We start from the raw sequence: 14,267 nt of genomic DNA on the forward strand, positions 1-14,267 counted from the left end.
GTCACTGTCTGAGCTTGTGCGTCTTGGGTCCGTGGTTGTGTTTTTGTGTGAGTGAGTTTGATTGATTGATGGGAAGGCGAAAGTGAGCTGAAAGTGAGTAGGAGGCGAGCTGGTCGACGCGGTCGTGGCTGTCTGTCGCTGCAGGCCCAGCGCATGTCAGTCGCGCTGCAGCTCGCGGCGGCGGAAGAGATTGCGACCGAGCTCAGGCTCGCCGCGGCGTCGGAGGACGCCGCCGTCGCCTAGACTCCCCTGCGTCACTACGTGCCTCCCCGTCTTTGTAGCCTGGCGTTTGTGCCCCGTTTGTGCCGCGTGCCCCCGAGTTCATTTTATAAAGTGAGTAGGAATCCTTGCTCCCCTCCCCCCCTCGGGAGGGCCGAACTGAGGCGCCCGTGGGGACCCCACAATTCCCTTCCCCCCTCGGAGGGGGGCGGACGAGGCGTACCCCGAGGGCCCCACTCTTTCCTTCGCATAGCGGCCACTCTTCGGATCGCTGGTCGAGCGACCCGGGGGATGCCCCGCGCGCCTGACCCAGGCGCGAGAAACGAATCTGCGAGGCGTGGCCGCTCATGCGGCCCGATGGGAGGAACGGGGCGAGCCCCCTCCAACCCACCCGCGCTAGGTCTCGGGTTTGACGCACGCATGGGGTCACTCCCGCGAAACTCGTGAACTAGCCGGGGCAGTCGGAGAAGGGGCAACTCCGTGCACTGACGGTCGGCCGCCAGAAAACACGCCTGCGTGGATCGCGTCACACCAATCCTCGCTACCCAGACGCGAGCTGACGCGATGTTTGAAATTCTTGACGCGAGCTCCAAAGGCATACAGCCTTGATTTGCCAACAATATACCTACACAAGCAGACAGTACTCGGGTATCAACCTAGAGAATCTTACAACAAAACTCCCTCGCACAACACTGGGCACGGGACTGGCGCGCACTGGCACTAACACAGGTACACCACGGGAGCCGCCTAAGCGACCTAGAGAACCCCGGAAGCCGAACCCGGAACGCCCCATACAGTTGTACATGCTTCACCTGTGCCTCACCGCCGCCGCGTGGACCTCCGAACTCGCCAACGACGCCGCGTCTTCGCCGCGCGTGCTCGTCACGGGCGCAACTGGTCGCACGGGTAGCGCGCTCTACCTCCAGCTCAAGGCGAGACGCACGGCGAGAGCACTTCTGAGAGCGAGAGAGAGTGAACCCACTCCGGCTGCAAGCGCCGGTCCAGTCCCCAGGGCTTGACCGCACTCTCCCGCCGCCGCCAGGCCGACAGCCGCATCGCCGAGGTGCGGGCGCTTGTCCGGAACGTCACAAAGGCGCGAGAGCTGCTCGGCTGCAAGGCGTGCGACGAGAGCGAAGGGGTGTTCGTGGGCGACGTGACCAAGCCGGAGACCCTCACCGCCGCGTCGACGGGCGTCGACACCGTCGCGATCGCTGCCGCCGTCGGCGAGCGCTTCTGAGACGCTTCCGAGACGCTTCCGTGACACTTCCGAGACGCTTCCGAGACGCTTCCGAGACGCTTCCGAGACGCTTCCGAGACGCTTCCGAGACGCTTCCGAGACGCTTCCGAGACGCTTCCGAGACGCACTAGAGACACTGCCGCGTCATGAGTCTACAGAAGACTGCTGGCGATCGCATCTCCTTCTGTGAGTCGCCTCCAGAGGCGATAGTAGGGATGCGATAGTGATGAATCTCTACCAAGTAACGATCGAGTACTCACAGGTTGAGGCGCCTCACAGAAGGAGATGCGAATGTTAGTGATTTAGAATCAAGAATGAACAGGCGGAGGCGCCTCACAGAAGGAGATGCGAATGTTAGTGTTTTAGAATCAAGAATGAACAGGCGGAGGCGCCTCACAGAAGGAGATGCGAATGTTAGTGATTTAGAATCAAGAATGAACAGGCGGAGGCGCCTCACAGAAGGAGATGCGAGCCGTCGAGTTCGACGGCGTCGAGCACCAGGCACACCTCCTGCAATCTCGGCCGATCTCGGCTACATCTCAGCCCATCTCAGCGTCGATCACCGGACACACTGCCGCATGCAGTGCCTCATGCAGGCTTCCACGACACTCCGTAGACACTTCTCCACGCCGGACACATTTCCCAAGACACCCCCAACCCCCCCCCCCCCCCTCCCTCCCCGGACCCCTCCCCCCCCCCTATCGCCCGCCAGGTCGCGGCGCTCGCGCAGCAGAACGCGCGCGCGCTGCCTTCGCTGCGCGTCGTCCTCTGCTCGTGCATGGGCACTGTCCACGACACGTCCACGACACGTCCGCGACATGTCCGAGACACAGGCGCGTCGTCCTCTGCTCGTCGATGGGAACGACCGACCCCAAGCCAGCCCCCTTCAAGGGCGGCTCTGTCCTCTTTTGGAAGCTGAACGCAGAGGCGCCCCCTGCACCGTCGCATGCTGATCTCGGCCGATCTCGGTTGATCTCGGCCGATCCCGGTTGATCTCGGCTGATCTCGGTTGATCCCGGGCGATCTCGGCCGATCTCGAGTGATCTCATGTGATCTCGGCTGATCTCGGCTGATCTCAGGCTTTCCTGCTGGGCTCCGGAGTTGGCGCGGCCTTGTACCGAGATCTCCCGAGATCGCCCGAGATTAGACATCGTCAAGCCGTGCGGCATTCATTAACAGTTCATCATTAGACAGATAGCCCCTAGTTATTAAATAACTATCAGGCTCCACCATCGTCAAGCCGTGCGGCCTCTCGAGCGGCGAGGCGCGCCGAGATACAGCCGAGATACAGCCGAGATACAGCCGAGATACAGCCGAGATACAGCCGAGATACAGCCGAGATACAGCCGAGATACAGCCGAGATACAGCCGAGATACAGCCGAGATACAGCCGAGATACAGCCGAGATACAGCCGAGCTACAGCCAGGGTCTAGCCCGCAATGTTCGATCTCTCGATTGTCTCTCGGCAGTACCTCGGCTGCATCTCTCGGCAGTAAGCTCGGCTGTCTCTCGGCTGTCTCTCGGCTGTCTGCCGGCTGTATCTCGGCTGTCTCTCGACTATAGGCGGGCATGCACGGACTCGGCGTGTCACACAATGACGATTTGCCGTCGCCCGGCACCGCCGAGCCTCTCCAGCAGCCTTTCGCTCCAGGCCGCCACACATCCGTTGACCTTCTCGCTTAGTTCTTCCTTAGGCACTTTCCTTGTTGCGCGCGCCGACGTGGCATTTCGACGCGAGGCCTCCGCCGCCGCGCTGTGAGCGGGCAGCGTGTTCACACCTCGAGGTGTGAACAGGCGCGTGTCATGCGTGAGGCTGTGATCGAGCGCTCTGCAGGAGACGTCTCCGAGACATTTCCGATCGAGAGTCTCCCGAGACACAGCGCTGCGGCTTCTTGCCCGTGGCATGCCCGAGACAGCTCCGAGAGGCACCGACGCTGCAGCGACTTGTGGCGGCCCGTGTGGCACCCGACAGTCCACGAAACCGTCCTCGAAGTCGTCGCCGCTTTGGCCGCAGCACCGCCCCGTTGGCACGACCGATTTTCGTTTTTTCTTCCCATGCAGGCTTGCGCTTCGGTCTCTGCAACGACCCCGGCGCCAAGGTGTTTGCCGATCCAACCTCAACTAACCTCGCCTAATCTCGGCTAACCTCGGCTGATCTCGGCCGCCCCTGGCGCCGAAGGTACCTGCCGACCTGCCCAAGCTGCTGCAAGAGGCGCGCTGGCCGTGGCAGGCGCGGTGATGTCTCAGTCTCGGAGGTTCGCCGCACAAGTCACCTGACACCTTGTGTGTCGGGAAGTGTCTCAGAAGGGTCTCTCCACAAGTGCCACGGAGAAGTGTCTCGGAAGTGGCCGTGGCAGGAAACGTGCAGTGGATGACCGAGGCTGATGAGAGAAACTGCTCACGAGTCATGTCTCTCGAAATGCTCACCGGGAGGTCGCGTTACCACAATCTTGATTTTGGTCATTTGCGCCATTTCGTACCTCTCGGTGCCGTCCAGAGGTGGCGCGTCGTGGCACACAGCAGGTGGCGCGGTGTGTCACCGTCCACTCGGCGGGGTCGCAGCTGCCTCTGCGCGTACTGGGGATGTACCTTTGTCGCGCGCCGGAGACGACTCGACGCCGCTGAGATCGGAGATCAAGCTCTGACAGGTCGCACGTCGCTGCTTTGACGCCGACGTGACTCACCCGTGCAGATCACATCAGGACACGGTCTCGACGCGCTCGGTACGACGCCTGCGACCCTTACCTTACCTTACCTCCACTTCATCACAGTGGGTCGCTTTATGGATGGTTACAGTCGTATATATGCGTCCCACACAAGACTACCCCGGGGCGCGCCACGACAAGCCCCTACTTTAGTGCAATCTCACGCCGTCAGCGACCGCTCCACATGCCTCACAAGTGGCCCCCCTCAGTCACAGTCTCGCCACGACCGTCGGCCCTAGCGTCGGCCCTTCCTGGCCCCCTTCCCCGCACCACCGCTCGCCGCGTCGGTGGTGCCACCGCTTGTGTCGCCGCCACGCGACTCCTCCTCCTCCTCCCCGCCGTCGCTCGCCTCCTCCTCCCCACCCGCAACCTCCGCAATCAGCGTCCGCCCCGCGCGCTGCGCCTCCGCCACCGCCGCGGTGCGCCTGTTCACACCGCCGTGCCGTAAAGAGGCTCCTGTGGACCGCCGCCGCGCCCTGCCCTTCTCGAGCTGTCTCGGCGGATCTCGGCGGATCTCGGAGAATCTCCCGATTGGTCTCGGCAATCTCACCGCGACGGAAGACGCAAACCGCCGCCGCCGCCGCCGCCGTCGCCGCCGCCGCCGCCGCCGCCGCCGTCGTCTCCCTCTCCCTCCTCGTCCTCCTCTGAGCTGCTCGAGGATGACTCGTCGACCGCCACCTGTTCACGGCCCGAGGCTGTGAAGAGGCGCCGTTCACAGCCGCGACGCGAGGACTACTCCGGCCGCCACCTGTGTTCACAGCGCATCGTGGAGAGGCGCCGTTCACAGCCGTGCGAGCCGAAAGAAGGGGCGGCCCCGCCTTCTCAAACACCCCGCAGTGCAGGTCCATCTCCACGTATGGCCCGCCTGCTCACAGCTCGGCGGGGTGTGAAGGACGCCCTGCGCTGCTCTTCACTCACCGCCAGGTCGCAGCCAGATCTCGGCGCAATCTCGGCTAGATCTCGCGCCCGGGTCGCTCAGCAGCTGAGGATCGATCAGCTCTTCCTGCGCCGTGCGCCGTCCAAGTCGAGAGGCGGTGGCGGTGGCGGTGTGGCTGTGGCAGCAGCAGTGATCTGTATTGTGGGGCGGGGGAAAGAGGGAGGAGGAGAGACGAGGCGTTGGCGGCGGAGTGAAGTGGCGTGCGTCTTGCGGCAACATGGGACGACGCGCGTCAGCATGTGCGCGACGACGTGCAATCTTGGCTGCGCGCATGTGTGTGCGGGAGGCGCTCACACCTCCTCGTCCTCGCCCTCGCCCTCCTCCTCCTCCATGAAGCGCAGAGATGCGTCGCTGCGCCCGCCGGCCAGTGCGCTCACACCCGCGCCAGCACTCGTTCCTATCGCCGCTTCCAACGACGATCCCGCCGCACCCGTGGTCTGGCTCAGCGCGGCGTTGGCGCTCGCGATGGCCGGCATGAAGGCATCAAGGCGCGCGAGGACTGCCGGGCGCGGAGAGGAGGACGTGACAACATGGAGTGTGGGGGTTAGGGCCGGAATGAAGCGGAGGCGTGCGTACGCGGCGACGGCTCAGGCCGTGTCGTGCGGCGCGCGGGCATGTCGGCCATCGAAAAAAATTATATTCGGGGAGCGCTCCAAGTGCATGACTGCACTCCAAGTACCTACTGTGCTGCATGAATGCTTGCCCAGGTGTGAACAACACCTCGTGACCACGGCGCCGCAGGCGCCTGTTGATGGGTCCAGGTGATAGCCATGGATGGGCAATGCATCTCGAGGTTCTCGAGGTGGATATCCTTTGGCCGCGTTGGGTAGCGAGGATTGGTGTAACCCGAGCCACGGAGGCGTGTTTTCTGACGGCCGACCGTCAGTGCACGGAGTTGCCCCTTCTCCGACTGCCCCGGCTAGTTCACGGGTTTCGCGGGAGTGACCCCATGCGTCAAACCCGAGACCTAGCGCGGGTGGGTTGGAGGGGCCTCGGAAAGGCGCGCAAGCACGCCCTACGTCTTCCCCTCCTCCCCATCGGGCCGCATGAGCGGCCACGCCTCGCAGATTCGTTTCCGCGCCTGGGTCAGGCGCGCGGGGCATCCCCCGGGTCGCTCGACCAGCGATCCGAAGAGTGGCCGCTATGCGAAGGAAAGAGTGGGGCCCTCGACGCCTCAGTCCGGCCCTCCGAGGGGGAAGGGCATTGCGGGGTCCCCTCGGGCGCCTCAGTTCGGCCCTCCCGAGGGGGGGAGGGGAGCAAGGGGGTGGGGGGATCGGGGCGGGGGGGAGGGGTCTCGGATTTCATGTGGCTAAGACTTGCCTTTCGGGGAGGGGCCTCAGGACGGCGAGCGCAGTGGCGCCCGCTCGACGTCTTCCCCTCCTCCCCTCGAGGCAGCGAGTAGGCAGCGAGAGGAGGTCTCGAGCGCCTATATGAAGGTATGTGAGATGGTGATGGGAATGGGTGGTCGGGCGGGCGGGCGGGCGGGCGGGCGGGCGGGCGGGCGGGCGGGCGGGCGGGCGGGCGGGCGGGCAAGCGGGGAGAGGCGGGCGGGCGGGGCGGAGCGGGCGGGCGGGGTGATCGGGGGAATCGTGTCCACAATCGGCAGCGGCGGAGCAGCAGCAGCAGCAGCAGCTGCTGTAGCAGTAGGCAGCAGCCTGCCGCAGATTGCTGCCGTTGTCTGCGCCGCGATCCGCCGCCGCGCCGCCGCGCCGCCGCCGCCTGCGCTCGCCGCCGCCTCGTAGACGACTCCTCTCGCGCTCGGAGAGCCGCGCAGCCGGCCGCGGGTTGAGGTCAAAGTGTGCAGCAAAGTGGCGGTCATGAAATCATCAAAATTTGAGGTTGCTCGAGACGGCCCGGAAATGGTCCCGCTTTGTTGCCCCGGTGCTGGCGCATCACACCTCGGCCGCGACGGGCCGGCTCCGCCGCTCAGTCGAGCAGCAGGGGCTCTGGCACAGTTTTGTCGACAAACTGGTCGAGCCAAAAATTGGCGAGGAAGCGGCACCGGCGGCACGCCGGGACAATGCATACGCCTAGTTGGACCTCAGATCGCCCGACCGCGTCCCGGTGCTCTGTGGTCGGATTTGTGACGCCGCCGCACCGCGCCGCGGGGGCCCTCCGGAGGCCAAGGATGGCCGTGGCGGACCGGGACGAGCTCTGGGAGGTAGAGTGTCAGTGTATATATTGTAGAGGCCAACCTTGTGCACAATATATCTCAGTCTAGCTAAGCCAGGGGAGGCGATACCGCGGCCGTACAGCAGCTTGATGGTGCTTCGCCGGCGTGCGTCCCGGAGCGGTCCCGGTTGGGCGGTCCGAAGGAGAAAACTCAGGACAACGCCGACACCGCTCTGATTCGACTTTTTACTTCAAACAAAGACGGCGGCACGTGCCGCGCCGTGGCGCGTGCCGCGCGTGCATCGGAGAAGGGCAGTTCGTCGTGTTCACGCCGGGATGGTGTCCTGAGGCTAGTTCCAATTCACTCTGACACGCTAATCTTGAAAACGCGTCCAACGGAGCTCCGTGTTGCTCCCAGCGGAATCCCCCGCGCTTCCTGCGGCCATGGCCGATGATACTAGTATGAGAGGTCATCTGGCTACCGCGAGAGCGACTCAACTCGCCGACGTTGTCCGATGATTGTGCCTCAAAGTCAGCCTCCGGAGGCTATCATGGGGTCGAGCCGGCAGTAGCCGTGACATGTGGTTCCACCACCCCTCGCAGGCTTTGCCTCTGACCGCCACCGTTCCCAGGCTGCCTAATGGGATGGAAAGGAAGGCTGGGCGAGCGTATAGAAGCGTGCTCGACCTCGTCGTGGCAACCTGTACGGCAGCGCTGGTAGGCGCGATGAGCGTCGTGCCACCTGACCCAAGACGGGTCGCAGGCGTCGTACCGAGCGCGTCGAGACCGTGTCATGATGTGATCTGCACGGGTGAGTCACGTCGGCGTCAAAGGAGCGACAGGTGACTTGTCAGAGCTTGATCTCCGATCTCAGCGGCGTCGAGTCGTCTCCGGCGCGCAACAAAGGTACATCCACAGGACGCGCAGAGGCAGCTGCGACCCCGCTGAGTGGACGGGCGCACACCGCGCCACCTGCTGTGTGCGCCCGTCCACTCGGCGGGGTGGCAGCTGCCTCTGGAAGGCACCGAGATGTACCTTTTTGCGCAAATGGTCAAATCAAGGTTTTGTAACGCGAGCTGTGCCACAGTGAAATGGAACTAGCCTGAGTAACCTGGGCAACCATTCAGGGCGACGAGTACCTACCTCCAAGTGCTCCAAGTGCACCCATACCGCGTTGGTGTCGCAGTCGTTGGTCGGACTGTGTTTCGCCTTCCTATCTATCTATCTAAGTGCTTTGCGCCATTTGTTTTCTTTCTTTCTTACGCACACATACGGCTCTGCATGAGACAGCGAGTCAGCGACCTCCAAAACGCCCCGCACGCCCCATCATGCGCCCCAGCGCAGGTTGGTCAATGCGCGCGGCTCTGGCTCGGGCGGCGATGCGTACAAGAGGAAGAACTGCATGATCCACTTTGTGCCGGCGTCGACGCGTCCACCCGTATGCTAGTGCTATCCTGCCCTATGGGAGGCAGCGTTCGCTGTTCACACAGTACACACAGGTCGTTAGCCACGTGCCGGGTGGGTGGGTGGGTGGGGGGGGGGGGGGGGGCATGCTGTGCACGTGACCTTGAGTGCGGCCAAAGGATATCCACCTCGAGAACCTCGAGAGTAGCGTCTACGCTACTATGAAAGAATTTAAACAAAACAACTCTCCCCTCACAGCAGACAGGCTCGACACAGGTGCGAACTGGCGCGTGCTAGCACTATCACAGGCACACCACCGGAGCCTAAGCGACTCCGTTAAGAACGGCAAAGCTCCGTGCACAATGCCGCTCTCCCCGCACGCTAGCTCGTTCACCGTCTAGCTGCCACGCCACGGCGGTGTGGAGAACGATAACTATGTGCCGCCCCCCCCGAAAACCGTTTCCGATTCCGTGACTTCGGGCCAAAAGAAAATGCAGAGTGTTGAATGCTAGAGTGAGAACTATGTGGGCTTTTTGCGCGCGACACCGGGACAGCCGAGGCCCACAACCCACATGCATGTGCATGTGCATATGTACATACATTGTAGCCAATCACAAAACGAAGCGGCAATCGCACAAATTACCCCATATAACTCTCCTCGCGGCACGCAGCACTAACAGTCCGACCACTGACACACACCACACACACGACGAGTTTGGTGAGACGAGAGCCTCGCGAGTACGGTCGAGAGACAACACACACACAACCGTGCACAATAAAATGCTCCCCCCGTACACAATAGGCAGCCACGAGGGCGAGAGAGGCCACTGCCCGGCGCCAAACGCGTCTCTGTGAGTTGCCCTACCTCCGCGATTTCAGCTCAGCCTCCCCTCCTCGGCGAGCCTCGAGAAACCGCCGCCTATTCACAGCAGCAGCTGGGAACAGACGCTGATCAACGCTCCGTGTCGAGCCCCGGGAAGCCGCCGCCCTGCGAAGCCTTTGCGCCGGGCGGCGACGCCTCCGACTCGCCTGCAGATAGCGCGAGGCGCAGCAGAAGTGCGGCCGAGATGCAGCCGAGATACAGTCGAGATGCAGCCGAAGTGCAGCCGAAATACAACCGAAGTGCAGCCGAGGTGCAGCCGAGGTGCAGCCGAGGTGCAGCCGAGGTGCAGCCGAAGTGCAGCCGAAGTGCAGCAGAGATGCAGCAGAGGTGCAGCAGAAGTGTCGACTCTCCTGCAGATCGCGCGGCTGGCGGCGAGGGAGTCGCCAGCGGCCTGAAAAATGAATCAGAATTAAACAAGAGTGACCAATGATTAAGAAGGCTTCACAAAGAAACTCAGAAGGCGTCGCCAGCCTGCCCGCGCCCTCGGCCTCGGCGCTCTCCTCCTCCATCTCGATCCTGATGAGGGGAGTGTTACTATTGCTCGGTGAGTATGACCTCGTTGAAGGTGCTGTCCTCCTCGGCTGTCTCTCGGCTATCTCTCGGCTGTCGCTCGGCTATCTCTCAGCTGTCGCTCGGCTATCTCTCGGCTGTCGCTCGGCTGTCGCTCGGCTGTCTCTCGGCTATCTCTCGGCTGTCTCTCGGCTATCTCTCGGCTATCTCTCGGCTGTCGCTCGGCTGTCGCTCGGCTGTCGCTCGGCTGTCGCTCGGCTGTCTCTCGGCTGTCTCTCGGCTGTCTCTCGGCTGTCTCTCGGCTATCTCTCGGCTGTCTCTCGGCTGTCTCTAGGCTATCTCTCGGTTGTCGCTCGGCTGTCGCTCGGCTATCTCTCGGGTGTCTCTCGGCTGTCTATCGGCTGTCGCTCGGCTGTCGCTCGGCTATCTCTCGGCTGTCTCTCGGCTGTCTCTAGGCTATCTCTCGGCTGTCGCTCGGCTGTCGCTCGGCTATCTCTCGGCTGTCTTTCGGCCATCTCTCGGCCACCTCTCGGCCACCTCTCGGCCATCTCTCGGCCACCTCTCGGCCACCTCTCGGCCATCTCTCGCTCCTCCGCAGCTCACGACGCGTCACAGTCGCCAAGTACGCGCCGAGCACCACCACCAGCAGGCCGGCGACCGCGATCGGAAGCCGCGCCCGCCAGCGCAGGTTGCCCCCAGCCTTGCCGCCTGCAACGTCCACGAACCAGCTGAGTCCTCACCACTCGCAAGCCAGGCTACCTCCTCCAGAGGTGTCGCCACCTCCTCCGCCGCCGCCGCTGGCGAGGCCGGTGGGGATTCCGCCGCCGCCACCACCACCGCCAACACCGCCGCCACCGCCGCCGCTGCCGCCGCCGACCGAGCGAGCCGCGGAGCCGATGAGAGCAAACTGGAGCGAGTTCCAGACCTCGACAGCGGTTGGGGCTAGGCTTAGGGTTAGGGTTAGGGTTAGGGTAAGGGTGTGGGTGAGGGTTAGGGTGAGGGTTAGGGTTAGGGTCAGGGTCAGGGTTAGAGGTTAGACCTCGACGGTGAGCAAGGCGGCCACGAAGGCGCTCCACGGCAGGTCGAGGACGGCGAGGCCTGTTCACATCTCCCCACATCTCCCGATATCTCCCCATATCTCCACGCAGGTCGAGGACGGCGAGGCCTGTTCATATCTCCCCACATCTCCCGATATCTCCCCATATCTCCACGGCAGGTTCGACAGGACGGCGAGGCCTGTTCACGGCGGGCAGCTGTGAACGGGCGCCGTGCAAACCCTCGGCGCAGGCAGGTGGGCACGGTTGTAATTGTTGTATCTCGGCTGCACCTCGGCTGCCCCTCGGCTGTCCCTCGGCTGCACCTCGGCTACAGCCCAGCAGCACCCCGCAGCATCTCGGCAGCCTCTCTTCAGCATCTCGCTACATGCCGGCCGTAGTTTTTGAACGCGATGGGGAGGTAGGCGGCGCGCGACAGAAAGGCGATCCGAAGCGGCTCCTGCTCTCACACCCGCGGCTGTGCCGTGAACGGCGGCCGCCTCTCGGACGGCTCTCGCGTCTCTCGGAGAGCGCCTTGGCGACGGCGCCTTCGACGGCTCGCAGCAGCCGCGTCTTGCGGACGTGGCGCTCGCAGCAGTCTCGCAGGCAGGAGCGGCCGATTGCAAACGCGGAGAGGCAGCCGAGCACCTTGCCGAGGTAGACGAGAGGGAAGCCGAGCCTCAGCCCGTACAGGTAGGCAATCGTCACCTGCGAAGGCGGCCCGCCCGCTTCGGATGCGTCTCGGAGGTGTCTGAGAGATGTCTCGGAGACTTCGCGCCTCGATCGGCGTCGATGGGATGAGGAGGATTACCCAGAGAGCGACGACGAGGACGCAGCAGGCGGCAACTGCGCCGGGCGCCTCCTCGCGCCGCCGCTCCGCCTCCTGCCTCAGCAGCTGCAACGCGGCGCCCCAGTGACCTCGTGTCAGCCATAGGCCGGCGGCGGCGCAGGCTGCGATGGCGATCGAGGCCGCGACGAGGGCACGCCGCTGCAACAACAAGCGTGAGTCCGCCATGTTTGCGCGAGTGAAGTTAAAAAGAATTCTTAAGATACAAGCCTCTCTCACAGCACAGAGAGAGAGAGAGAGAGAGAGAGCCCGGGCGGTGTCCGGTGCGGAGTCTCTCTCTGATCCCGCCTGTGGTGTTGGGTGCGAGGTCGTGGAAGCTTCGATCCCAAGGGGGGGAGCTGATCCCACTCGGTAACCAACTCTCAGGGGCAGTAGGTGGGCGGGCTTCAAGCGCGCTCATCTCGAACGACAAGGCGTCGCTACGCGCGGTCTTCCGCGGGGGGAGCTTCGTCGACGGGTGCGGGAGCGCAGCGCAGACAGTGCTGCGGCGATGCCTCCGGCTGTTTGCGGCGGGCGGCTTGCTGCTCGCGGCGATGGCGAAAAACTCGTCTCGTGGCACACCAAGGGCTTAAGCTCTGTCGAGACGTGAGGCGTATGCGCCCAGGAGGGGAGGGCGCATGCGTAACGACGCTGCTAGAGATGCCTTTCGGGGCCCAGAGATAAAACTTCTGATGCCATGCGTGACCTAGTAGTGTCCCCAGCTATGGGCGTGTCCACGTTGGAGCCAGGTGTGGTGTGGACGCGAGAATAGCTCCGCCGTTCATGGAGGCAACCGATGCGAGTCGACTGGTGTGTGTCGTCGTGGTTTCGTATCAAGAATTCTCTCTCTCTCTCACAGCACACTGGCAGCGACAGCGCGAGAGCATGGGCGAGCCCTATGTAAGCTGCCACGGGAGTAGGCGCCTTCCGCCGCGCCGAAACAGTAATTGGACTGAAGCGACAAAACTGCGCACTGAAGCGACAAAACTGCGCACTGAAGCGACAAAAATGCGCACCGGAGCGACAAAAATGCGTGCCGGAGCGACAAAAATGCGTGCCGGAGCGACAAAAATGCGTGCCGGAGCGACAAACTTGGTTTGACGATGACGCCGGTCGCTTGCAGGCCTCTGTCCGCAGCGGCTCAGGCCTCCTCGGCCGTCGCAGCTCGCCCGTCTCCTCGCCTCCCCGCAGGGTCCATTCATCGCGCTGGCTGCAATCTCCGCCGGGCCAAAAGCCGCGCCACCACGAGTCGCCATCGGCAGCTCGGACTGCGCTAATAGTACCCAGCAGCCTCTGCAGACTTGCTTCTCCCACGGAGGCAGCCGTCACCACCACTACATTGGTATCACGCTGCTGCAAACGATAGATCACAGGTGTGTTGTGCATCTCAGCGTGCTGGCTGCCATCACGAACCCGCTGCTGATCGTTTGTGCCGTGACATTTCACGCCGCGGTTGCTATCTCTGCCTTCGGTGCAGCTACGCTGCCTTCGCTTTCGCCACTGCTGCATTGCAACATTTGCCAGTGGCGCGACCGCTCCGCACTTGGAGCCGAGGCTCATTCCTCAAGCCTCGCTGGCGTCATTCACCAAAACTTCTGGGTCGCGGACACGACTGCCTCATTCACCAATACCTTAAGGTACTTCAAGACGGCTCGTTTCTTGCACCCGCTGTGTCCACTTCCCACCCCCTCGCCACGGCCATCATCATCGCTACCACTGTGCCACGTCGCAACCGCCCCACCTGCCACCGATCATGCCGCTGCGTCTTAGCTTTCATAGGTGCCGTTGCCACCGCGTTCATTCTGGCCACATCGCCTCCGCCACCGCACGTTGATCATCGCCGTGCCGCCGACGTCCAAGCCGACGTCCAAGCCGTCGTCGCTCTCGCCGCTCCCGCCTCACGATGGTTTGGGCGATCTCGCTCTCCCGCCTCCTGGGGATGCCTGGCCTCTAGTGCGCTACTCGAGTGGGCTCTCTGTTCAAAATATTGCCAAATTACGCACACATGTGCGCAGATAAACATCCTTAGAGTGCCACACACACACACTCCACGTGCGAATGTTCGGGTCGTCAACCGAGCTAACCGCGCCCCCCCGGGGGGGGGGCCAGCGCGGGGCTATCGCGTGGACGTGGTCACGGGGGGAGTGTTGCACACGCGACACGGCACATCCAGCACGCGGTGCGGCCACTCCCACGCCGGCGGGGGCGCACGCGGTGTGATGTTTGTATCTTATTTGCTCGCAAAATGACAAGTTTGCGTGCAAATTTGCTGCAAATTTGACATTTCAAATCCATAAGAGTGACACTATGGATTCCGGGTGACACAGGTTGAACGTTGATGGCGCCAGAGGAATGGGGGGCAGACGGCTTCAGACGAAGCTGCCCCTCCAGCAGGCGTT

The 14,267-nt window shown here is 63.3% G+C and overlaps 3 protein-coding genes across 3 annotated transcripts; 1 reads left to right on the forward strand and 2 right to left on the reverse strand.

The window, feature by feature from the left end:
- Positions 1-998: 998 nt before the first annotated feature.
- Positions 999-3,940, forward strand: EMIHUDRAFT_434925 (hypothetical protein). The gene is made up of 12 exons (XM_005780258.1): positions 999-1,151; positions 1,262-1,442; positions 1,899-1,957; positions 2,169-2,212; positions 2,290-2,383; positions 2,536-2,560; positions 2,680-2,720; positions 3,021-3,072; positions 3,152-3,180; positions 3,252-3,449; positions 3,519-3,556; positions 3,637-3,940. Exons 1-12 carry the CDS (start codon positions 1,023-1,025, stop codon positions 3,830-3,832), a joined length of 1,086 nt encoding a protein of 361 aa, XP_005780315.1. The 5' UTR covers positions 999-1,022; the 3' UTR covers positions 3,833-3,940.
- A 301-nt stretch (positions 3,941-4,241) lies between these two features.
- Positions 4,242-5,721, reverse strand: EMIHUDRAFT_434927 (hypothetical protein). Its single transcript, XM_005780259.1, has 6 exons — positions 5,676-5,721; positions 5,396-5,598; positions 5,081-5,165; positions 4,981-5,027; positions 4,713-4,840; positions 4,242-4,587 (listed from the first exon to the last, which is right to left on the reverse strand). The coding sequence occupies exons 1-6, from the start codon at positions 5,713-5,715 to the stop codon at positions 4,398-4,400; spliced, it is 693 nt and encodes a 230-aa protein (XP_005780316.1). The 5' UTR covers positions 5,716-5,721; the 3' UTR covers positions 4,242-4,397.
- Positions 5,722-10,793: 5,072 nt separating this feature from the next.
- Positions 10,794-13,428, reverse strand: EMIHUDRAFT_450123 (hypothetical protein; the record flags this gene model as incomplete). The annotated part of the gene is made up of 7 exons (XM_005780260.1): positions 10,794-10,933; positions 11,048-11,106; positions 11,439-11,502; positions 11,577-11,750; positions 11,854-12,030; positions 12,733-12,855; positions 12,961-13,428. Coding segments are annotated over 7 exons (1,203 nt in total), but the record flags the coding sequence as incomplete, so codon positions are not given.
- Positions 13,429-14,267: the final 839 nt, after the last annotated feature.

The sequence above is a fragment of the Emiliania huxleyi genome (assembly GCF_000372725.1).
Source record: "Emiliania huxleyi CCMP1516 unplaced genomic scaffold EMIHUscaffold_22, whole genome shotgun sequence".
NCBI lineage: Eukaryota > Haptophyta > Isochrysidales > Noelaerhabdaceae > Emiliania > Emiliania huxleyi.